At 41.7% G+C, this 25,083-nt stretch overlaps 1 protein-coding gene and 1 long non-coding RNA gene across 2 annotated transcripts in view; both read right to left on the reverse strand.

Annotated features, from left to right (window-relative positions):
• Positions 1-19,167, reverse strand: part of LOC134621966 (NACHT, LRR and PYD domains-containing protein 12-like) — a 136,380-nt gene extending 117,213 nt beyond the window's left edge. Inside the window, exons 1-5 of the mRNA XM_065470144.1 lie at positions 19,148-19,167; positions 16,123-16,247; positions 14,679-16,003; positions 13,210-13,673; positions 11,941-12,114 (exon numbers count right to left, since the gene is read on the reverse strand). Coding sequence (XP_065326216.1) covers positions 11,941-12,114; positions 13,210-13,673; positions 14,679-16,003; positions 16,123-16,247; positions 19,148-19,167 — 2,108 coding nt within the window. The remainder of the gene's footprint in view (positions 1-11,940; positions 12,115-13,209; positions 13,674-14,678; positions 16,004-16,122; positions 16,248-19,147) is intronic.
• On the reverse strand, positions 4,416-8,326 carry LOC134624382 (uncharacterized). Its single transcript, XR_010093527.1, has 3 exons — positions 8,225-8,326; positions 7,589-7,690; positions 4,416-4,456 (listed from the first exon to the last, which is right to left on the reverse strand). It is a non-coding gene; the product is annotated as an uncharacterized LOC134624382 (long non-coding RNA).
• Positions 19,168-25,083: the final 5,916 nt, after the last annotated feature.

Raw genomic sequence — 25,083 nt, forward strand, 5'->3', positions numbered from 1 at the left:
TATGTGGGACTGCTATCGGTAACATGTAAAGAAGGTACTGAAGTTTAGGGGCAACAAGCATCTTTACCAAATTAATTCTGCCCAAAAGGGACAGATTTATCTTAACCCAATTCTGCAACAGCGGACGAATGTTTTGAATCACTGGGGAAATATTTACTTGCATTATGTTGTCTAAACCAGGGGTCAGTTTAATCCCCAAGTAAGTCAAACCCTCGGGCACCCACTTGAACTGCCATGAGCTCCTCATAACTGGAGGACACAATTTAGAAATGGGCATAACTTCCGACTTAGACCAATTTATGGTGTAGCCAGAGATTACAGAAAAGGAATCAATAATTGAGGAAATTGCAGGAACGGCCTGTTCTGGGTTACTTGAGATCAGTAAAAGTGGTGTCCCAGAAACGATGTGGGCTTCATAGATAATTGGCAAACCTTCTGGAGGAAACCTGGTCTTGTTAGGAGAGACGGCATCCATCCCACTTTGGATGGAGCAGCTCTCATTTCTAGAAATATGGACCAATTTATTAAACCCCCCAAAATATGACTATCCAGAGTTGGGACCAGGAAGCAGAGTTGAAGTCTTACACGCCTCTCTGCAGCTTCTCTCCTCCTGCTACCCCCCCAAAAACCCATCTCCATTGAGACTGTGTCAGCTCCCAAACAGACAAAAAACAAACTAAAAACCAGCAACAAACAACTTAAACATAAAAAATCACAAAGAAAGAACAATACAGTATCCACATCTGAACCAAAGAGTAAAACAGTGAAATGTGGATTATTAAATATTAGGTCTCTCTCCTCCAAGTCTCTGTTAGTACATGATTTAATAATTGATCAACAAATCGATTTACTCTGCCTTACAGAAACCTGGTTGCAGCAGGATGAGTATGTTAGTTTAAATGAATCAACACCCCCGAGTCATTCTAACTACCAGAAATCTCGAAGCACAGGCCGAGGGGGCGGTGTGGCAGCAATTTTTCACACCAGTCTATTAATTAACGAAAGACCCAGACAGACTTTTAATTCATTTGAAAGCCTGATGCTTAGCCTCGTGCTAAAAATGACAGCCTCAACATCGCATTTAATTTGTTATTAGACTCAATTGGCTTCTCTCAAAATGTAAAAGAACCCACCCACCACTTTAATCACACTCTAGATCTTGTGTTAACATATGGCATAGAAACTGAACATTTAACAGTGTTTCCTGAAAACCCTCTCCTGTCTGATCATTTCCTGATAACATTTACATTTACAATAATTGATTGCACAGCAGTGGAGAGTAGACTTTATCAAAGTAGATGTCTTTCTGAAAGTGCTGTAACTAAGTATAAGAATATAATCCACCCACTGTTATCATCTTCAATGCCCTGTACCAACACAGAGCAGAGCAGCTATCTGAACGCTACTCCAACAGAAGTCGATTATCTTGTTAATAATTTTACCTCCTCACTACGTACAACTCTGGATACTGTAGCTCCTGTGAAAACTAAGGTCTCAAATCAGAAGTACCTGACTCCGTGGTATAATTCTCAAACACGTAGCCTAAAGCAGATTACTCGTAAGCTGGAGAGGAAATGGCGTGTCACAAATTTAGAGGATCATCATTTAGCCTGGAGAAATAGTTTGTTGCTTTATAAGAAAGCCCTCCGCAAAGCCAGAACATCTTACTATTCGTCACTGATTGAAGAAAATAAGAACAACCCCAGGTTTCTCTTCAGCACTGTACCCAGGCTGACAAAAAGTCAGAGCTCTACTGAGCCAACCATCCCTTTAACATTAACTAGTAATGACTTCATGAACTTCTTCACAAATAAAATTTTTATCATTAGAGAAAAAATTACCAATAATCATCCCACAGATGAAATATTATCTACAGATACTTTTAGTACCATCGATGTTAAGTTAGACTCTTTTTCTCCAATTGATCTTTCTGAGTTAACTTCTATAATTAATTCCTCCAAACCATCAACGTGTCTTTTAGACCCCATTCCTACAAAATTGCTCAAAGAAGTCCTGCCATTAATTAATTCTTCAATCTTAAATATGATCAACCTATCTCTAATAATCGGCTATGTACCACAGGCCTTCAAGGTGGCTGTAGTTAAACCTTTACTTAAAAAGCCATCTCTAGACCCAACTGTCTTAGCTAATTATAGGCCAATCTCCAACCTTCCTTTCATATCAAAAATCCTTGAAAGAGTAGTTGTCAAACAGCTAACAGATCATCTGCAGAGGAATGGCTTATTTGAAGAGTTTCAGTCAGGTTTCAGAGCTCATCACAGCACAGAAACAGCTTTAGTGAAGGTTACAAATGATCTTCTTATGGCCTCTGACAGTGGACTCATCTCTGTGCTTGTCCTGCTAGACCTTAGTGCTGCGTTTGATACTGTTGATCATAATATCCTATTAGAGCGATTAGAACATGCTGTAGGTATTACAGGTACTGCACTGCAGTGGTTTGTATCATATCTATCCAATAGACTCCAATTTGTTCAAGTAAATGGAGAGTCCTCTTCACACACTAAGGTCAATTATGGAGTTCCACAGGGTTCAGTGCTAGGACCAATTCTATTTACATTATACATGCTTCCCCTAGGCAGCATCATTAGAAGACATAGCATAAATTTTCACTGCTATGCAGATGACACGCAGCTCTATCTATCCATGAAGCCAGGTAACACACACCAATTAGTTAAACTGCAGGAATGTCTTAAAGACATAAAGACCTGGATGGCCGCTAACTTTCTGCTTCTTAATTCAGATAAAACTGAGGTTATTGTACTCGGCCCTGAAAATCTTAGAAATATGGTATCTAAGCAGATTCTTACTCTGGATGGCATTACCTTGGCCTCCAGTAACACTGTGAGGAACCTTGGAGTCATTTTTGACCAGGACATGTCCTTCAACGCACATATTAAACAAATATGTAAGACTGCTTTCTTCCATTTGCGCAACATCTCTAAAATTAGAAATATCCTGTCTCAGAATGACGCTGAAAAACTAGTTCATGCATTTATTACTTCCAGGCTGGACTACTGTAATTCTTTATTATCAGGATGTCCTAAAAACTCGCTGAAAAGCCTTCAGCTGATCCAAAATGCTGCAGCAAGACTACTGACAGGGACTAGAAAGAGAGAGCATATTTCTCCTGTTTTGGCTTCCCTTCATTGGCTTCCTGTTAAATCCAGAATTGAATTCAAAATCCTGCTCCTCACATACAAGGTCTTAAATAATCAGGCCCCATCTTATCTTAATGACCTTGTAGTGCCATATCACCCTATTAGAGCACTTCGCTCTCGCTCTACAGGCCTACTTGCTGTCCCTAGAGTATTTAAAAGTAGAATGGGAGGGAGAGCCTTCAGTTTTCAGGCCCCTCTTCTGTGGAACCAGCTTCCAGTTTGGATTCGGGAGACAGACACTATCTCTACTTTCAAGATTAAAACTTTCCTTTTTGCTAAAGCATATAGTTAGGGCTGGACCAGGTGACCCTGAATCCTCCCTTAGTTATGCTGCAATAGACGTAGGCTGCCGGGGATTCCCATGATGCATGGAGTTTTTCCTTTCCAGTCACCTTTCTCACTCGCTATGTGTTAATAGACCTCTCTGCATCAAATCCTATCTGTTATTAATCTCTGTCTCTCTTCCACAGCATGTCTTTCATCCTGTTTTCCTTCTTTCACCCCAACCGGTCGCAGCAGATGGCCGCCCCTCCCTGAGCCTGGTTCTGCCGGAGGTTTCTTCCTGTTAAAAGGGAGTTTTTCCTTCCCACTGTCGCCAAAGTGCTTGCTCATAGGGGGTCATATGATTGTTGGGTTTTTCTCTGTATTTATTATTGTGCTATCTACTGTACAATATAAAGCGCCTTGAGGCGACTTTTGCTGTGATTTGGCGCTATATAAATAAAATTGAATTGAATTGAATTGAATTAAAATGTCATCTGCATACAAAAAGGTTTTATGTTCTTCTTGACCCATATCCACCCCTCTGATTTGCTTGCATTCACGTAATGCAATAGCCAAAGGCTCCAAAAACAGGGCGAAAATGAGTGGTGATAAAGGTGAGCCTTGTCTAGTACCCCGACTTAACGAAAAGGAGGGTGACATTATCCCATTGGTAGTAACTGTAGCCATTGGATCTGTGTATACCACCTGAATCCACTGCCTAAAAATGGGACCAAAACCGAATCTCTTCAACGCAGGGCCGTGCAGAGACGTTTAAATGGGCGGGTGCTCAAAGTTAAAAAAGGGGCAGATAGCACAGGCTGAATAACAACAACTCACATTCATGGCGAATCTAATATGGAATTGCATCATACTATATGACTGACATCAGGTGGGGACAATGCAAAGCAAATGTAGCCTTTGTTTTACCTGATGGCGTACAATGTTGCTGTTGAGGGATTACTGCTGTTCCTTCTGCTGATAGTGCTGGAGGGCAGGGCTGTGTTGTTTTGAGACTGTAGACATTAAAAAGTCCATGGGTAGCTGATTAAACAAATGCTTTGAGATAAAAATAAAATGTAAAAAGATTGGTGACAGCGCTTGGAACCATAAGGCAACAGATTTAAAAAATCTGGGAAATAAACTGAAACCAGGATATTAATAGTACAAAAGACAGGGGTCATGGTAGGGTGAGAATTTATTAAAAATAAATCTATACAGACAGTGTGTGTGTGTCCTGTTAGCACCTTTTAAACATCAAAGAGCACAAAACATCACAGCATCAACTTTACATGGGAGGGATTAGATTCTAGAACTGTAAAATCTTCTGTCTTTCTTTCTTTCAAATATTAAAATACAGTAAAAAAAAAAAAAACAATAGGAGTATAAATCAAACATTTTATTAATCAGAAAACAAAAACAACACAGGGTATGTTTTGGAAAGAGCAGGAAGGAATAAGATGCTCTTCTTGTCCTGTCCCAAATTATAACAGTAACTTTCTGTTTGCCATGTCCCAAAAAATGTCAATGACATCACTGTGGTTGACTGGAACATACTTCTCAACTGCCAATAAAAGAAGGTCTGACAACCTCTCCTCTGAGCAAAGGGTGCGAAGTTTGTTTTTAACTAGTTTTAGTTTTGAGAAAGAACGCTCCACAGTTGCTGTGGACACTGGGAGTGTTCCATGTCTTCAGCAGCTCAGTCATGTTGGGGAAGATCAGATGTGCATTGTTTTCTTTGACCAACGAAAGAATGGATGCCACACTAACTGGTGGGGGGCATGTGTATGAAGCATGAAAGACCTTAAGTTCTGTCTGTAATTTGTATTCCTCCTCAATGTCATAGAACTGGCAGAGTTTCTTCACAGCTTGGAGTGCCTTTGTTGAGATTATTTTCCAGTTCTCTGGGACTGTCAGGGTATGTAAGGCATTCAAGATTTCCCATGTGGAATTATCTCCTCCTTTAAAGCGTCTCAGAAGCTCCTGTGTCATTGTGTCAACAAAAACATAGAACACTTTAACACGGTAGTATTCTTGGGGAGTTGTGAAAGCATAGTCATCAGCAGTAGCTGTTGTGGCAGCAAACTTAAACTTTTCATGGCACTTTCCTCCTCCGAGCTTGTCCCGGGACCTCAGATGGGGGGTCCAGACCCACTGATGCAGCCTTCTCTCTAGCCTGTTCATAAATTTTTTCAAACTCTTCCTCTGTTCTGGTGTGGTCCAGGCTCTACAAAACATCATCAACAATCTTGTATGCTGCAGCCAGGTCAATGTCTTTCTTCTGCAATGCATCAGATGCAGTAGCAGTCACTTGGAAGATGGGACAGGTGATCTCCAGACACAGGGTGAATTCAAAATTGATGCTTTTCAGAAGGATCATTGCATCACCTGCTGAAGAGTCTGGAGGATCTTGCTGTAGTATTTCCTCCAGAAACTGCATGACAGCTGGAAGGATCTTCCTCATTGTTTTAAGGTTAGCTTCTCTGCAGGCCCACCTAGTGTCTGACAGCTTCTGCAGCTCCAGTGGGCGCTGCTCAGGGTACAACTTCTCCTGCATTTTAATAAATGCAGAGTGTCGTTTAGATGAATTGGCCACAAAAGTGTAAAGCTTTTCGATTAGGTTGAAAAAGCTGACAAAACACATGTTTGACTTTGCGCTCTCTACTAAAACCAGATTAAGGCAATGTGCCTGACAGTGGACAAATAAGGCCTTTGGATTTTTTTTTTTGTATTTTTGACTGAAGTCCCTTAAAGCGTCCGCTCATGTTTGCAGCCCCATCATAACCTTGACCCCGGATGTTGTCAATCTTCAGATTATTTTCTTTCAGTAGAGCTATTACTAGCTTTTCAAGAGCATCTCCAGTTGTTGACTCCACATTACACACCTGAAGGAAGCGCTCCTTGATTTCCATGTTGTGCACATATCGGACAACAAAGGAAACCTGCTCTGTGTGCGACACATCTGTGGTTTCATCCATCATGATAGAAAAGGTTTCACATTCTTGAATTTCTGCTTGGATGACACGTCTTACTGATGTGGCCAAAGCTTTAATTATGTCGTTCTGACTTCTGTTTGAGAGGAGCGAGACGAGAGGTCTTTTTCCAGGTCCCTGTCGCTCTTTTATGGCATCAAGGTGTAATTTAATTACGCTGTCATACTTGCTGAACAACTCAACTAACTCTAAAAAATTCCCTCGATTTTGGCTAGACAAGGTCTCATCATCTCCCCTGAAAGGCATACCCTGTCTTGCCAGGTAAAGAGTGATGTCTATCAAACGAGACAAAATTTCTCTGTTTCTCTCTCTTTCTTTGTCTTTTGCAGCTTGTGACACTTGGTCAGCTACTTCAAAAGCTGCCTCCAAGGTTTTTTTTTTAAATGAGTTCCACCTCACCATACCACACATGTGAGACTCTGATGCACTGTGCTCTTTAATCTTTTCTAGAGCCGTTCTCCACCGACTGAACCCTTCCGTTTTCCAGGTTTTGCGACTTGTATACTTTTCATCATTTAAGAAAAGACGGCAGCTGAAACAAAACATGGCATCAGCAGTTGGAGAATACTCTAGCCATGGATTTTTCTCACACAACTTCTTTTGAAATGATCGTCCCTCTTCATTCTTTGGATATGATGACAGTACTGGTTGGCAGGGTCCAATATTATCACACATTTGAATAAAGGCCTGATCATATTGTATGTGGAATTGCATGACATGGGCAGGATCAGTTGGGTGTGCAAGTCCAAGTAGGTTTGAGAATGTCCTCTCTATGGCTTCACTAGCTTCACTCTCCTCCTCTCTGGGCTCTGACTCACTCTCTGACTTTCTCACTCCAGTCTCTTTCTCCTGGCTTGTCCTTTCCTCTACATTCTCTCTAGGCTCTGCCTGTGACTCAGTCTTTGCCTCGCTTCCTCCTTCCATCTCCTCATCTGAACTATCACCCTCCACTTGCTGTTTATCTGAGAACAACACACAATTTTATATCTCATTAATCTATTACTTAATTATCTACACTTAACAACTTTTGCACCTAGTCCATGATAAAGTCATGATAGAAAATGTTATAGAACCAAAACATTGCAACTGTTTTAATTACTGTTAATATAATGAATACCTCTACAATGCAACAACTGGTACATGTGTTATTGTTACCTGTGCTCTTTTTAATCCAGCTGGTGAGGGATCCACTGCCTTTAGCAGCCTCACACAGCTCCTTTTGTAGCCGTTTCTTCCTCCTCTCCTTACGAGGCATTTCTGGAATATTTGTTATATTATTAGTAATAATTTTTAAAAATCTATACACATAAAACACACACACACATGCTGTGCTTATTTAATGTTTAAACTGTAGAGATACAATAATTTTACTGCTGTAAAATCAGCATTTTATCTAATTTGATATATAAACTTAATATCATCTGTTACTTAATATATTTTCTTTAAAAACAGTGGGGGGAGGGGGGGGGTGAATATCATAAATATAATAATCCATAATTATGTGGATATCCATATTAGATCGTTTTTAGTGAAATAAAAGCCCTCCAGAAAAGAAGGGAAAAGTCCTGTAACTTACTTTAAAACAAAACATGTTCCCTAAAACTGTGGACAGAGCTACAGGCCCCCTTGTAACACCCTTACCCAGTTAGCTAGCAGTTAATGACCACCACTACTTGTGCAGTTCATAAAAGGACATGTAATGTTTGTCGCGCTGTTGCACAAACAGCACGCTCATTTATTTCAATTTATTTGTTGCTATAGACTATAGTGTGCGCTGTACATCCTACTTACTGTTTTGTTGCAGTCAGCAGCACCTTCCAATTAATTTGCCTCGTCCAGCTCCGCACCAACCAGCTTGCAGAAAATGCGCGTGCACTTTGCAAGCTCGTACCCGGCTCGTAACGAGCGTGCTCTGCCCTCAATGGCGACCATTGGTCAATGGTAGTCATGTGACTGATGCAAGCCAGATTATTTAGCAAAATTGAGATTAATAGTTACATTTTATTGTTGAGGGGCAAAGACAGGGCTCCATACGCACATAAACATAAAAAAAAAAAAAAAACCCTTCAAGAAAGGGGCACTTGAGGCATCCTGGAGGAAAGGGGCAGGTGCTCAAGCACCCTCCGCCCCCCCCCCTCTGCACGTGCCTGCTTCAACGTATAAAACAGAAAGGGATACTAAACTTTATCGAAGGCCTTCTCTGCATCTAAGGAGAACGCGACGACAGGGTCTAAATTAGTCCTGCTCTTCCAGAATATATGCAATAACCTACGTAAATTATCTGCAGAACTTCTGTTTTTCACAAAACCGACCTGATCCCTATGAACCAAACAAGGAAGAACTTTCTCAAGCCTAAAAGCTAGTATCTTGGAAATAATCTTTTCGTCCACATTAATTAATGAAATTGGGCGGTAATTCCCACAATGCTGTGGGTCTTTCCCTTTTTTATGTAATAATGTGATCACTGCCAATCGCATACTAAATGGTAGTCTCCCTCTTTGAAATGCATCTTTATATATCGACAGTAGTCTTGGAGCTAATTCGCCCACAAACACCTTATAAAAATCTGATGGAAATCCATCATTGCCTGGAGATTTGCCCAATCTAAGACTGCCAATTGCCTGCTTAACTTCAATTAGTGTAATCTTACCTTCTAATACAGTTCTTTGGTCTTTAGACAGGCTGGGAATTTTAATAGAAGAAAAGAAATCTGACAGCCTCTGATCCTCCACCAATCCATTGGAGGTGTAAAGCTCCTGATAGAATTTAGTAAAGGCGTCATTAATTTCTTTTTTACTGGTGGTCAACTTATTATTATTACTAGGAACAAAAATAGATGGTATAAGGTTGCTAGATTTTATCTGCTTAACCCTGTGTGCCAACATTTTACCTGTTCTCTCCCCTTGTTCAAAATACTTTTGATTTAAACAAAACGTTGCATATTCTGCTTTTTTCTCCAGTATACTATTCATCTCAAATTTAAATTTAATTAATTTGTTCCATAATTCCCTCTCTGGGTGCAGCATGTGTTGTTTTTCAAGCTCCTTGATATCCTGTTCCAGCTTCATCAGCTTGTCCCTCTCAGCGTTTTTAATCAAGGAGCAATACTGGATGAGGCGCCCCCTCAAGTAGGCCTTAAAAGCATCCCAGGTCATTCCAACATCGTCAATAGAGCCCTCATTGTGCAACCAAAACTCCTTTATCATTTCCCTTATACATTCACAGTGACCTTTATTCTTCAATAGTGAGTTATTCAGACGCCACCTAGGTGACGGTTTAATATTATCATTACCAGAAAGAACAAGGTCAATGGGAGCATGATCCGTTACAGCAATATTACCAATAGAGGACCCAATAGTTTGACTCACCAGAGAACGAGACACCAAGAAATAGTCTATCCTGGAGTAAGTTGAGTGAGGATGCAAAAAAAAAGTATATTCTCTTTCTTGAGGATGAAGAAGTCTCCATATATCTACCAGGCTCAGTTCCTCTGACAACACGTCCACCGCAGCATTTACTGGGTCCTTACTTAATCCAGTACGGGAGGATTTGTCCAACAATACATCCCTGACCCGGTTAAAATCTCCCCCAATTACGATATTTGTATTACCTATAGTCCGCACAATGTTACAGACTTCATGAAAAAACTGTGGCTGAGGAGAATTGGGAGCATATATGCTGACCAATGTCATTTTCCGCCCCTGTAAACATGCATCCAAAATCACCCATCTACCCTCCTGATCTGCTTAAAAACCTGAAAATCCAAGTTTCTTCTGATCAATATGACCACCCCTCTTTTTCTAGCAGAAAATGCACTAAAATAGATTTGAGCCACCCAATCTCTTTTAAGCTTTAATGATTCCGCCTCATCGAGATAGGTCTCCTGAATCAGGGCTATGTCTGTCTTTTTCTGCTTCAAGTATGTGAGGATTTTCTTCCTTTTAATAACATTATGACAACCTGCTATATTCCACGACACTATTTTACATAACTCCATAACACCACGCGAGCCAAGTTATTGTACAGACTTATCCAGAAGAAAATCGAGTATACCCATATAACAAATCTTAAAGCCAGTTACATGAAACAACCCAGTGGTCCAAAAAATAGGTCTATACAGTACAATTGGCACCATAACATCAAAAGGAACAACAAAACCAAACACAGTTAAGAACAAGGAGAAAAAAAAAAAAAAGAGAGAAAGAGAAAAAAAAATCATGAAATCGTTGGTCCGTAGCACTCAAAAATCCCAGAATGGCGTCCCTCCTCACGCTCTCCCCCCCCAAAAAAAAACAAAACAAAAAAGAATCTCAACCGAAAGGTCGAAAGCTGTAACGAAACCCCAATCCAGGAATAAACCACAGAAGTAAACTGCCCCTTAACTTAGAAATCCTCTTAGTCTACATCACCCGGAATGTTCGCTGAATCCAGCCCGCTCAGAAAGTGCTTAGCCTCTGCTGGGTTGGAAAACTGATGATGCTGGTTATCCACTGAAAAAGTCATAACAGCCGGAAAGCGAAGGGAATAGTCAATATTGCGCTGTTGCAGCAGACGACGTACCTCGTCAAACTTCCGGTGTTTTTCTTGTACCTCCTGCGCATAATCCTGGAAAAAACGGACTCTCATGCCTTTCCAAATGATCTGCTTCTTTTTTCTGGCGGCCGCCAGTACGGACATCTTGGCTTTATCCCGTAGGAAGCGAACGATAACGTGTCTCGGTCTGGAATCCGCAGCTGGCATCGGAGGTGCTGGCCCCACCCGATGGATTCTATCTATTTCGTAGTAATCTCCCATCTCAATGTCCAGAGCCTCAGACAACAAATTCTTCACGCAGTCCTCAAGATTATGGCCATCGGTTCCTTCTATAATACCCGATATTCTAATATTCTGGCGCCGTGAGAAACCCTCGAGCGCCGTTACCTTTTCCTGCAGCCGCTGGTTCTGTATCTTCAAGTTCTTACTTATTGAGCTTGCTTTATTCTCTTCGTCCTCCAAACGAGAGATTCTTATCTCTGTTTCGTCCACCCTCGCACCTAGGCTATTCACGGCTTCCTTGAGAGACTCAATTCCACCTTTCACCGCCGTTATGTCTTGCGCTACCTGCTCAAGCAGAGATCTTATAGAAGTCAGCTTGGCCATCTTGGGAGGAGCACCTAGCATCCGCACCATCAGGTGCCTCCGCCATAGTAGTTAGCGAAGTAGCCTGAGTGTTGTGTGTTTTCCCTCGCGGCATAGTCGGGTCGTTGCGTGTAAAGTAATGACTCTTCTGACTCCTTCCACAGAATTTGCCAGGGCAGACCCAAAGTAAGACAAATGACCGGCTCCAACTTATTTTTAACGAAATTTAGGGGGAGTGGAGAGCGCAACTCCAACCTATGCTGCCATCTTGGGCGGGCGTACCACGTGACTCCAAAAAGAAAGTTTCAAACAATCAACAATCTGAAATATATATTTAAAAAAAAAAAAAAAAAAAAAAAACCAACAACAGCTGCAGTGAGTGAACTCACCTCAGGGTTTCCAGTCGACAGTTTGGACTCTTCAGTCCAGCACACAGAAGCTTCACTGCTGAATCCTGCAGCTTGTTCTCACTCAAGTCCAGCTCTGTCAGATGGGAGGGGTTGGACTTCAGAGCTGAGGCCACAACTTCACAGTGAGTCTCTGAGAGTCCACACAGAGTCAGTCTGTGATGTTAGAAAATATAAAATGTGTTATTATAAAATCAGAAAATCTGCATTATAAACACAGACTGAATGTACATGAAGACAAATAATGTCCATAATGTCCACAGTCTTTCAGTGAGATCTGATCCAGAGTCAGATTGAAGACACAAATTTGGACTGTTTCCTGTTTTGAATCTGACTCCAGAACATTTTGAATGAGTTAAGCTCAGTGAAGAGTTCTGGCTGGGAAAGATGATCTCTGTTTGCCACCTGCTGTCAGGTACGACTGTTCACGTCCACACGCAGGAAAAACCTGATGACTGTTACCAACCGGAGCAGAAATCTCATCACTGGACAATAATGATGAATTAACTCAGAGCTGTTAATATCAGATCTGATTTCAGGGGAACTAAACAAAGAAATGATTGGCACATTTTAGCTAACTGAAGCATTAGTCTACTGGTGTGTCGCTAGTTGGCAGAGAAAGATTTGTATTCCTGTTCTGGGCTTCATTGTTTATGACTCCAGATCCAAGTGACAGCAAGTCAAAATGATGCTACCTGTCTATGTCCAGCAGTGCAGCAGCAGAGAGCACAGCTGGTTCACCTCACTCTGAACCACAACACTGTCACTCTTTATCATTACATCACCACATCAGTACATCACACTTTAATCACACTGAACCAGATTCTTTCTCAGCACCTTCATCCTCACTCACCATGTTTATGCCACTAAACTCTGTGTCTGTAGTTCTGTCTGTTCACTGTTTGTAACATTAAAGTTCACTTCACTACAAAGAAGCTCTTAATAGATTCTTATTTCTGTCTTCTCTCTAACAGCAAAGTCTGAATGACCAACAACAGCAGCAGATTTAAAATACTGCCCCCTAGTGACACCACACAGCTACTACATGTAGATGTGAGTCTACAACACACAGCGTACGACTACCAATGAGGGATCATGCTGAGTGCACACAAACATTTCCCGATCAAAGGAAAATATCATTTTATCTGAGAAACTCAAACTAATGAGAGTTGTTTACTACTGTGCTTATCTGAAGAACTAAACTACTAATCTACACTAATTAATGATGTTGATGATCACATCTGGACTCACCGAGCCTTTCTGCAGTTCCTCACAGCTGGAATCAGTCTCAGTCGTCCCCGCTCTGATGTGTTGTACTTCTGCAGGCCCAACTCATCCAGAACCTCCTCTGACATCATCAGCAATAAGGCCAGAGCTGAGCAGTGGATCATACAGAGTAACTTTGATCTGTTCTCTGACCTCAGGAACTCTTCAATCTCCTGATGTACTGAGAGGTCGTTCATCTGCATCAGACAGTGGAAAATGTTGATGCTTCTGTCAGGAGAGATTTCATCATTGTTGATCTTCTTCAAGTTGATGATGACTCTCTGGATGGTTTCTATACTGTTCCATGTCTGACCCAGCAGACCTCCTAAGAGTCTCTGGTTGGACTCTAAACAGAGGCCATAAAGGAAGCGAACAAACAGGTCCATGTGGCCATTTTTACTCTGGAGGGATTTCTCCATGACTCTCTTTAGAAACTCATCCACAGAGGATTCACCCAAAGATAGTTTAACCCTTTAAGACCTACCATAGAACCAAGTCCGCCAGAGCTTATATTATATTTTTACATGCTGTAGTGCCAATTTTGGGAGCATTTCAAGTTGATATACATCAATACAACCATTACAGCCCAAATTTTAATAATATGTATGCATTAAGTGCATAGTAATTACATAAATTGCAAAAAAGTGCAATAAACTACAAAAAAATTGAAAATCGTTTTTGTTTTTTTAACATATATTTCTAGTTAGAGAAATTTAAGAGGCTTATCCCTCAAAACTGTAAATACAAAAAAGCTGCACAAACTAGTTTCCCACCACAGGAAATTTATTTGAAGTGTCTTCATAGTTTTACTTTTGAAATACACCAATTTTTATATACTGCAGGAAAAACGAAAATAAATATTATAGTGCAAATTTGCAAAAAAGCAGCATATGCATCAAAATAAACTATTTCCAGCAGTGCAATTTGAGTTCTAAGCATCCCAGAAACGACACAGAAAGTCATAAAGTCAAAGATAACTTTTAAAAACACCAGTATAGGCTCTGAGGCCCTGACAGTAAAAAAAAACTACATTTCCGTGAAAATGACGTCACTTCCGGTTTCGGGCAGGTAATGGCGGACATGCGAAAGTTCGCGCTGACGTCTATTCCAACGTAGGAAGTGTTATGAACAGCTGATCAGATCGGCAAAGCGTGTTTCTGGAATATTATGTTTTTGTTGCTGCAAGCGCTTTTTATGCAGTTTTTGCAAAGCTATATGTGGAAGAAAACCGTGACCTAGGACAAGCTGATGGCATAAGATGTAAGTACAACTTCTCAGGTTTCATATGCAAAAAAAATTATTGCGCTAGCTTACGTGGTTGCAGTGATACAGGGATTTAAAAATAGATACGCAAATTGTACCGCGGGCGCTACGCTCGGCTCTAAAGGGTTAATGTGACAACCCCGATCTATGACTAAATTAGAATAATCGTAATAGTGAAGATTAAAGTCAGAATGACTACAATTGTATCCCAGGAAGTCCTCCAGCACCTCTGTCTTCCTGTTGGTTTGACAGTGGAACATGTAGACTGCAGCCAGAAACTCCTGAATGCTCAGATGAACAAAGCAGTAGACTGGTTTCTGGAAGATCACACACTCTCTTTTGAGGATCTCTGTACAAACTCCTGAGTACACCGAGGCCTCTGTCACATCCAGACCACACTGCTCCAGGTCTTCTTGGTAGAACATGATGTTTCCTTTCTCCAGATGTTCAGTCGCCAGCCTCCCCAGCTTCAGAAGAACTTCCCTGTCAGCCTCTGTCAGCTCCTGTGGACCCGTCTCATGTCCCTCATGGTACTTGTTCTTCTTCCTCTTTGTCTGAACCAGCAGGAAGTGTGAGTACATGTCAGTCAGGGTCTTGGGCAGCTCTCCTCTCTGCTCTGTAGTCAACATGTGCTCCAGAACTGTAGCAGTGATCCAGCAGAAGACTGGGATACCACACATGATATGGAGGCTCCTGGATGTCTTCATGTGGGAGATGATTCTGCTGGACAGCTCTTCATCACTGAATCTCCTCCTGAAGTACTCCTCCTTCTGGGCATCAGTGAAGCCTCGTACTTCTGTTACCCTGTCAACACATGTAGGAGGGATCTGATTGGCTGCTGCAGGTCGTGAAGTTATCCAGACGAGAGCTGAGGGAAGCAGATTCCCCTGGATGAGGTTTGTCAGCAGTTGGCTGACTGATGACTTCTGTGTGACATCAGACAGCAGCTTCCTGGTGGTAAAATCCAATGAAAGTCTACTTTCATCCAGGCCGTCAAAGATGAACAAAAGCTGAGAGACAGCCAGCTTCTCTGCTGTGACCTTCTGTAATGTTGGATGGAAAACATGGAGCAGCTCCAGAAGACTGTACTGCTCATCTCTGATCAGGTTCAGCTCCCTGAATGAAAGCAGAACCACCACACTGACATGTTGGTTCTCCAAGCCCTCTGCCCCGTCTAGAGTGAACTTCTGCACTGAGAAGGTTTTTCCACCACCAGCCACGCCGTTGGTCAGAACCACTCTGATGGGTCTCTGTTGGTCAGGTAAGGCTTTAAAGATGTCCTGGCACCTGATTGGAGCGTCATGGAGGGCGTCCATCTTGGAAGCTGTCTCCAGCTGCCTCACCTCATGTTGGGTATGAACCTCTTCACTCTGTCCCTCTGTGATGTAGAGCTCAGTGTAGATCCTGTTGAGGAGGGTTCTACTTCCTGTTTCATCACTTCCTTCAGTCACACGTTCACATCTCCTCCTCAGACTGATCTTATGTTCACGTAAAAACTCCTGCAGACCAACATCTGCTGAAAGAAAGAAAAACAATGAGACTAAAGAGAAAGAAAACTCTTCAATGTCTGAACAACACAACAAGAAGTCCAGTTTTCAGAAATGAGTCCATCAGCAGACAGATGTTCAGTCTTACTTTGTACACAGCTGCTCTGACTGGCTGTCTGCAGTCCAGCTCTGGTTCTGGGTCTTTCTCCACACTGGGGACAGGAGGAGTCTCCTGATGAAGCAGACTGGTCCCAATATGAGGAGATACACTGTCTGCAGAATCAGAAACATATCCAAGGTGAGCAGCTTATCTTCCAGCATAATCTCTAACCAGCTAACATTAATGAATGTAAAAAGTGTCACAGCTTTCCTGTCAGACTGTACTCTAAACCCAATGACGAACAACTAGTAGCTCAGTTTTCCAACATTTAGAAGAAGGGACTGCTCTCACAGCTAGAGATTGACGAGGCACAACAAAGAAGGTGCCTAAGAAGTAGCTGCCAAGCAACGACTCACAGCATTGGCCAGCCACTTGAAGAGTAGGCCAAAAAGAGTAAAGGGAGGACAAAGAACCAGCTGTTCTCCACAGAATCAGCCAAGGTGTACTCTCAGTGGCAGGTGAACAATATGAAAAAGCACCACCAAGGCTGGAGATGGAGCAATACTGGAAGAGCATATGGGAGAAGGACGCAACCCATGCTCAGTGGCAATGCTCAGTGGCTAGTGGATCTGAGAGCAGACCACAGCGACCTCCCTGAATTGCTTAAATGAATCAGCACCTGTGATACACACAAGCAGTTAAAATCATCAAGGTAGGGTTCAGAACTCTTTAAATCCAACTTATTAACCAACCAAAGACCCTAAGAGGTTTTATTCATTTAAAAGCCAGACTCTTAGCCTTGGCAACCCTAATTGGAAAATTAAAAAAAAGAACTCCACTTTAATCACACTCTAGATCTTGTTTTAACATATGGCATAGAAACTGAACATTTAACAGTGTTTCCTGAAAACCCTCTGCTGTCTGATCATTTCCTGATAACATGAGTATATAACATGATAACATGATATATGAGTAAATATTTCTAAGAATAAATGACAATCAACAATATAAACCTGGCAATTGGCATCAGGGATTTACTTTTAGACAATAGGGCAGTTTTACTTGCTGTTCAGCAAAAACATATTTATGTTACAGTTTTTCAGTTAAGAAGAGCTTAAAGATTCTCAGCTTTTATATTCAAGGCCCTGTAAATAGTTGGACAACCCCCCCCCCCAAAAAAAATCGTTTTCTCAGAGGTGTTCATGTTCCTTGATTCACAGATTATTTCACAGATAGAGACTGAAAAACATTTGTAACTTCGTACTTTGCAAAAACCAATGACTTTAAATAAGTATTGTATTATTTTAAAACTCGGAATGTAGTATAAACACTATGCCTAACAAGAAACTTGTGAGTTTTATTAAAAAAGAATATAAAAAATTGATCGCTTAAATAGTTTTTGTCATTAACCAAAAGCAGTGAGTTTATGTTCGAAATGTAAAACCTGTCAAACCCGTTTATGGTGTGAACAAAGCAGACATTTTCTGACGCAGTATTTTAAAACAGGGTCAGACATGAGAATCTATAAACTATCAACTACATGGGAATTTGCATAATTATGATTAAGGAACTGACCTCCCAGCCCATTGTTCCTTCAGTGGGCTGGTTTCAGTCATTATGCAAATGTACTGTTTATAAGGTTTGGGGAAACGTGCAGTCAGCTGAGACTGAAGAAGTCACTTGGATGAGTGACGAAACATTTCTCCCACAAAACGCTACGTCCAGATGAACAGATTCAACTTTTGGAGATTTACTTTCCTGGATGATTGAGAATGCATCAAGATGGATTATTAAATATTAGGTCTCTCTCCTCCAAGTCTCTGTTAGTACATGACTTAATCATTGATCAACAAATCGATTTGCTCTGCCTTACAGAAACCTGGTTGCAGCAGGATGATTATGTTAGTTCAAATGAATCAACACCCCCGAGTCATTCTAACTACCAGAAACCTCGAAGCACAGGCCGAGTGGGCGGTGTGGCAGCAATTTTTCACACCAGCCTATTAATTTATTATAACTTATTTATTTTATCTTTTTATCCTGTTTATATTCTTATTAGGTCATATCTCCAGTGTTTCCTCAGAGGGGGCTCTCTGCACCGGGGCTGTGATCGACCGTGGCTGCTGCCTGGCTGGGGGGCTTCTCTGCCTCCCTCCTGCTGTGTGCCCAGCCTGGAGGCTGCGGTCTGTGACCGGCTCCCGGTGCAGACAGCTCCCTGTGATAGTGTTTCCTCACTTGGCTAATGCGTACCCAGCCCAATTTTACTCTTTAGTTGTGTGTGTGTGTGTGTGAGGGGGTGGGGGGGTGGGGGGGGGGGGGGGGGTGGGGTGGGCTGCTTTTAACCATGTAAAGCACTTTGTGCTGCAGTTTGTTCTGTATGAAAAGTGCTTTATAAATAAAGATTGATTGATTGATTGATTGAATTAATGAAAGACCCAGACAGACTTTTAATTCATTTGATGCTTAGCCTTGCCTGATGCTTAGCCTCGTCCACCCCAGCTGTAAAACTCAGAAACCAGTCTTACTTGTTATCATCTATCGTCCACCTGGGCCTTACACAGAGTTTCTGTCTGATTTCTCAGACTTTTTATCTGATTTAGTTCTCAGCTCAGATAAAATAATTATTGTGTGTGATTTTAACATCCATGTAGATGCTAAAAATGACAGCCTCAACATGGCATTTAATCTGTTATTAGACTCAATTGGCTTCCTTTTAAATCCAGAATTGAATTCAAAATCCTGTTCCTTACATACAAGATCTTAAATAATTAGACCCCATCTAATCTTAATGACCTTGTATTGCCATATCACCCTATTAGAGCACTTAGAGTCACACACAGGTTTATTTGTAATCACTGTATGATATGATGTTGTAATCACTTCAAATTCATCCACAGAAATTAGTATTTTAAAGCATGAATTCTGGGAACTTTGTCTGAAATATAGTTGTGTGCTTCAACACAAAGTCGATTTTATCAGTGTTACTGCTTGTTATGTTAAGGCACACCAGTGGTTTTCATAAAATCCCTTCTCAAAGTATAACAAATGCATATTTTTCTGCAGTCAAACTCACCTGATACTTATCACAGCCATATTGTGTTAATCAGTCCCTGAGGTTCAGATGGTGGAAACAGTTAAAGGGGTTCAGTCTGTCCGGCTGCCATTTACAACTGATGTCAAGCTTCAGGACGTCACAGCGGAGTGGAAACATGAAGACAGGAAAGTTTCACAAGGACGAGCAGAGATTAAGAAAGACCCACTGAGAACTGGAGACTTCAGTCTGACTCTGAAAGACCTCCACCTCACTGACAGTGGAGTCTACACCTGCACCGTCTACAACAAGGATGGACACTTGCTGCTACAGAAATCAGTGACTCTCAGTGTCAAAGGTGAGAGTAACATCTGTTTGTCCACATTACAAATCCTCAATGAAAAAGATCCAATCAAACAGCCTGTGATGCATCATGGGAATGTGACATATGTTGAATCAGTGCAGGTTTGCTGTATGTGAGTTGAGCCCGTACAGTGCAGGAGAGAGAGGGTGGCTCCTGCCTCTGTTTTACAGTCCATGATTGTATAGAAGCTGTTCCAGAATCAGCTCATGTTCACATATTTATGAAGTCTTACACTGGAAAGTCTGCTGTTGATCTCAGTAAATGAACAGGGTTTCCTCATTCTACTGTTCAAAGTCTAATGTTTATTAATTCCTATGAGGTGCCATAAGGAACATTATTACTGAAATGCTCTCACACACACTACAGAAATTTTAGGTCTCACACACACTACTGAAATGCTTTCAAGCACACTACTGAAATGCTCTCAAACACACTACTGAAACGCTCTCACACACACTACTGAAACGCTCTCAAACACACTACTGAAACGCTCTCACACACACTACTGAAACGCTCTCACACACACTACTGAAATTTTAGCTTTCACACACACTACTGAAACGCTCTCACACACACTACTGAAACGCTCTCACACACACTACTAAAACGCTCTCAAACACACTACTGAAATGCTCTCACACACACTACTGAAACGCTCTCCCACACACTACTGAAATGCTCTAACACACACTACTGAAATGCTCTCACACACACTACTGAAACGCTCTCACACACACTACTGAAATGCTCTCACACACACTACTGAAACGCTCTCACACACACTACTGAAATTATAGCTCTCACACACACTACTGAAACGCTCTCACACACACTACTGAAATTTTAGCTTTCACACACACTACTGAAATGCTCTCACACACACTACTGAAACGCTCTCACACACACTACTGAAACGCTCTCAAACACTACTGAAACGCTCTCAAACACACTACTGAAACGCTCTCACACACACTACTGTAATGCTCTCACACACACTACTGAAACGCTCTCACACACACTACTGAAACGCTCTCAAACACACTACTGAAACGCTCTCACACACACACTACTGAAATGCTCTCACACACACTACTGAAATGCTCTCACACACACTACGGAAACACTCTCACACACACTACTGAAACGCACTCACACACACTACTGAAATGCTCTAACACACTACTGAAATGCTCTCACACACACTACTGAAACGCTCTCACACACACTACTGAAATGCTCTCACACACACTACTGAAATTTTAGCTCTCACACACACTACTGAAACGCTCTCACACACACTACTGAAATGCTCTCACACACACTACTGAAATTTTACCTCTTACACACATTACTGAAACGCTCTCACACACACTACTGAAATTTTAGCACTCACACACACTACTGAAACACTCTCACACACACTACTGAAATTTTAGCTCTCACACACACTACTGAAATGCTCTCACACACACTACTGAAATTTTACCTCTCACACACACTACTGAAACGCTCTCACACACACTACTGAAATTTTAGCTCTCACACACACTACTGAAACACTCTCACACACACTACTGAAATTTTAGCTCTCACACACACTACTGAAACGCTCTCACACACACTACTGAAATTTTAGCTCTCACACACACTACTGAAACGCTTTCACACACACTACTGAAACGCTCTCACACACACTACTGAAATTTTAGCTCTCACACACACTACTGAAACGCTCTCAAACACACTACTGAAACGCTCTCAAACAAACTACTGAAACGCTCTCACACACACTGCTGAAATGCTCGTAAACACACTACTGAAACGCTTTCTTACACACTACTGAAACGCTCTCACTCACACTACTGAAATGCTTTCTTACACACTACTGAAACGCTCTCACACACGCTACTGAAATCCTCTCACACACACTACTGAAATTTTAGCTCTCACACACACTACTGAAACGCTCTCACACAAACTACTGAAATGCTCTCACACACACTACTGAAATTTTAGCCCTCACACACACTACTGAAACGCTCTCACACACACTACTGAAATTTTAGCTCTCACACACACTACTGAAACGCTCTCACACACACTACTGAAACGCTCTCAAACACACTACTGAAACGCTCTCACACACACTACTGAAATGCTCTAACACACACTACTGAAATGCTCTCACACACAGTACTGAAATGCTCTCACACACACTACTGAAATTTTAGCTCTCACACACACTACTGAAATGCTCTCACACACACTACTGAAACGCTCTCAAACACACTACTGAAACGCTCTCACACACACTGCTGAAACGCTCTCACACACACTGCTGAAACGCTCTCACACACACTACTGAAACGCTCTCACACACACTACTGAAATCCTCTCACACACACTACTGAAACGCTCTCACACACACTACTGAAACGCTCTCACACACACTGCTGAAATGCTCGTAAACACACTACTGAAACGCTTTCTTACACACTACTGAAACGCTCTCACTCACACTACTGAAATGCTTTCTTACACACTACTGAAACGCTCTCACACACGCCTCTCACACACACTACTGAAATTTTAGCTCTCACACACACTACTGAAACGCTCTCACACACACTACTGAAATGCTCTCACACACACTACTGAAATTTTAGCTCTCACACACACTACTGAAACGCTCTCACACACACTACTTAAATGATCTCACACACACTCCTGAAATTTTTCCTCTCACACACACAACTGAAACACTCTCACACACACTACTGAAACGCTGTCACACACACTACTGAAACGCTCTCACACACACTACTGAAATTTTAGCTCTCACACACACTACTGAAAAACTCTCACACACACTACTGAAATTTTAGCTCTCACACACACTAATGAAACGCTCTCACACACACTACTGAAATGCTCTCACACACACTACTGAAATTTTAGCTCTCACACACACTACTGAAACGCTCTCACACACACTACTGAAACACTCTCACACACTACTGAAATTTTAGCTCTCACACACACTACTGAAACACTCTCACACACACTACTGAAACGCTCTCACACACACTACTGAAACGCTCTCACACACACTACTGAAATTTTAGCTCTCACACACACTACTGAAACACTCTCACACACACTACTGAAATTTTAGCTCTCACACACACTAATGAAACGCTCTCACACACACTACTGAAATGCTCTCACACACTACTGAAATTTTAGCTCTCACACACACTACTGAAACGCTCTCACACACACTACTGAAATGCTCTCACACACACTACTGAAATTTTAGCTCTCACACACACTACTGAAACGCTCTCACACACACTACTGAAATTTTAGCTCTCACACACACTACTGAAACACTCTCACACACACTACTGAAATTTTAGCTCTCACACACACAACTGAAACACTCTCACACACACTACTGAAATTTTGGCTCTCACACACACTACTAAAACACTCTCACACACACTACTGAAATTTTAGCTCTCACACACACTACTGAAACACTCTCACACACACTACTGAAACGCTCTCACACACACTACGGAAACGCTCTCACACACACTACTGAAATTTTAGCTGTCACACACACTACTGAAACGCTCTCACACACAATACTGAAATTTTAGCTCTCACACACACTACTGAAACACTCTCACACACTACTGAAATTTTAGCTCTCAAACACACTACTGAAACGCTCTCACACACACTGCTGAAACGCTCTCACACACACTACTGAAACACTCTCACACACACTACTGAAACGCTCTCACACACACTACTGAAACGCTCTCACACACACTACTGAAATTTTAGCTCTCACACACACTACTGAAACACTCTCACACACACTACTGAAATTTTAGCTCTCACACACACTAATGAAACGCTCTCACACACACTACTGAAATGCTCTCACACACACTACTGAAATTTTAGCTCTCACACACACTACTGAAACGCTCTCACACACAATACTGAAATTTTAGCTCTCACACACACTACTGAAACACTCTCACACACACTACTGAAACGCTCTCACACACACTACTGAAATTTTAGCTCTCACACACACTACTGAAACGCTCTCACACACAATACTGAAATTTTAGCTCTCACACACACTACTGAAACACTCTCACACACACTACTGAAACGCTCTCACACACACTACTGAAATTTTAGCTCTCACACACACTACTGAAACACTCTCACACACACTACTGAAATTTTAGCTCTCACACACACTACTGAAACGCTCTCACACAAACTACTGAAATGCTCTCACACACACTACTGAAATTTTAGCTCTCACACACACTACTGAAACGCTCTCACACACACTACTGAAATTTTAGCTCTCACACACACTACTGAAACGCTCTCACACACACTACTGAAACGCTCTCAAACACACTACTGAAACGCTCTCACACACACTACTGAAATGCTCTAACACACACTACTGAAATGCTCTCACACACAGTACTGAAATGCTCTCACACACACTACTGAAATTTTAGCTCTCACACACACTACTGAAACGCTCTCACACACACTACTGAAACGCTCTCAAACACACTACTGAAACGCTCTCACACACACTGCTGAAACGCTCTCACACACACTGCTGAAACGCTCTCACACACACTACTGAAACGCTCTCACACACACTACTGAAACGCTCTCACACACACTGCTAAAATGCTCGTAAACACACTACTGAAACGCTTTCTTACACACTACTGAAACGCTCTCACTCACACTACTGAAATGCTTTCTTACACACTACTGAAATTTTAGCTCTCACACACGCCTCTCACACACACTACTGAAATTTTAGCTCTCACACACACTACTGAAACGCTCTCACACACACTACTGAAATGCTCTCACACACACTACTGAAATTTTAGCTCTCACACACACTACTGAAACGCTCTCACACACACTACTTAAATGATCTCACACACACTCCTGAAATTTTACCTCTCACACACACAACTGAAACACTCTCACACACACTACTGAAACGCTGTCACACACACTACTGAAACGCTCTCACACACACTACTGAAATTTTAGCTCTCACACACACTACTGAAACACTCTCACACACACTACTGAAATTTTAGCTCTCACACACACTAATGAAACGCTCTCACACACACTACTGAAATGCTCTCACACACACTACTGAAATTTTAGCTCTCACACACACTACTGAAACGCTCTCACACACAATACTGAAATTTTAGCTCTCACACACACTACTGAAACACTCTCACACACTACTGAAATTTTAGCTCTCACACACACTACTGAAACACTCTCACACACACTACTGAAACGCTCTCACACACACTACTGAAACGCTCTCACACACACTACTGAAATTTTAGCTCTCACACACACTACTGAAACACTCTCACACACACTACTGAAATTTTAGCTCTCACACACACTAATGAAACGCTCTCACACACACTACTGAAATGCTCTCACACACACTACTGAAATTTTAGCTCTCACACACACTACTGAAACGCTCTCACACACAATACTGAAATTTTAG

Source organism: Pelmatolapia mariae, linkage group LG3_W (genome assembly GCF_036321145.2).
Source record: "Pelmatolapia mariae isolate MD_Pm_ZW linkage group LG3_W, Pm_UMD_F_2, whole genome shotgun sequence".
Taxonomy (NCBI): Eukaryota; Metazoa; Chordata; class Actinopteri; order Cichliformes; family Cichlidae; genus Pelmatolapia; species Pelmatolapia mariae.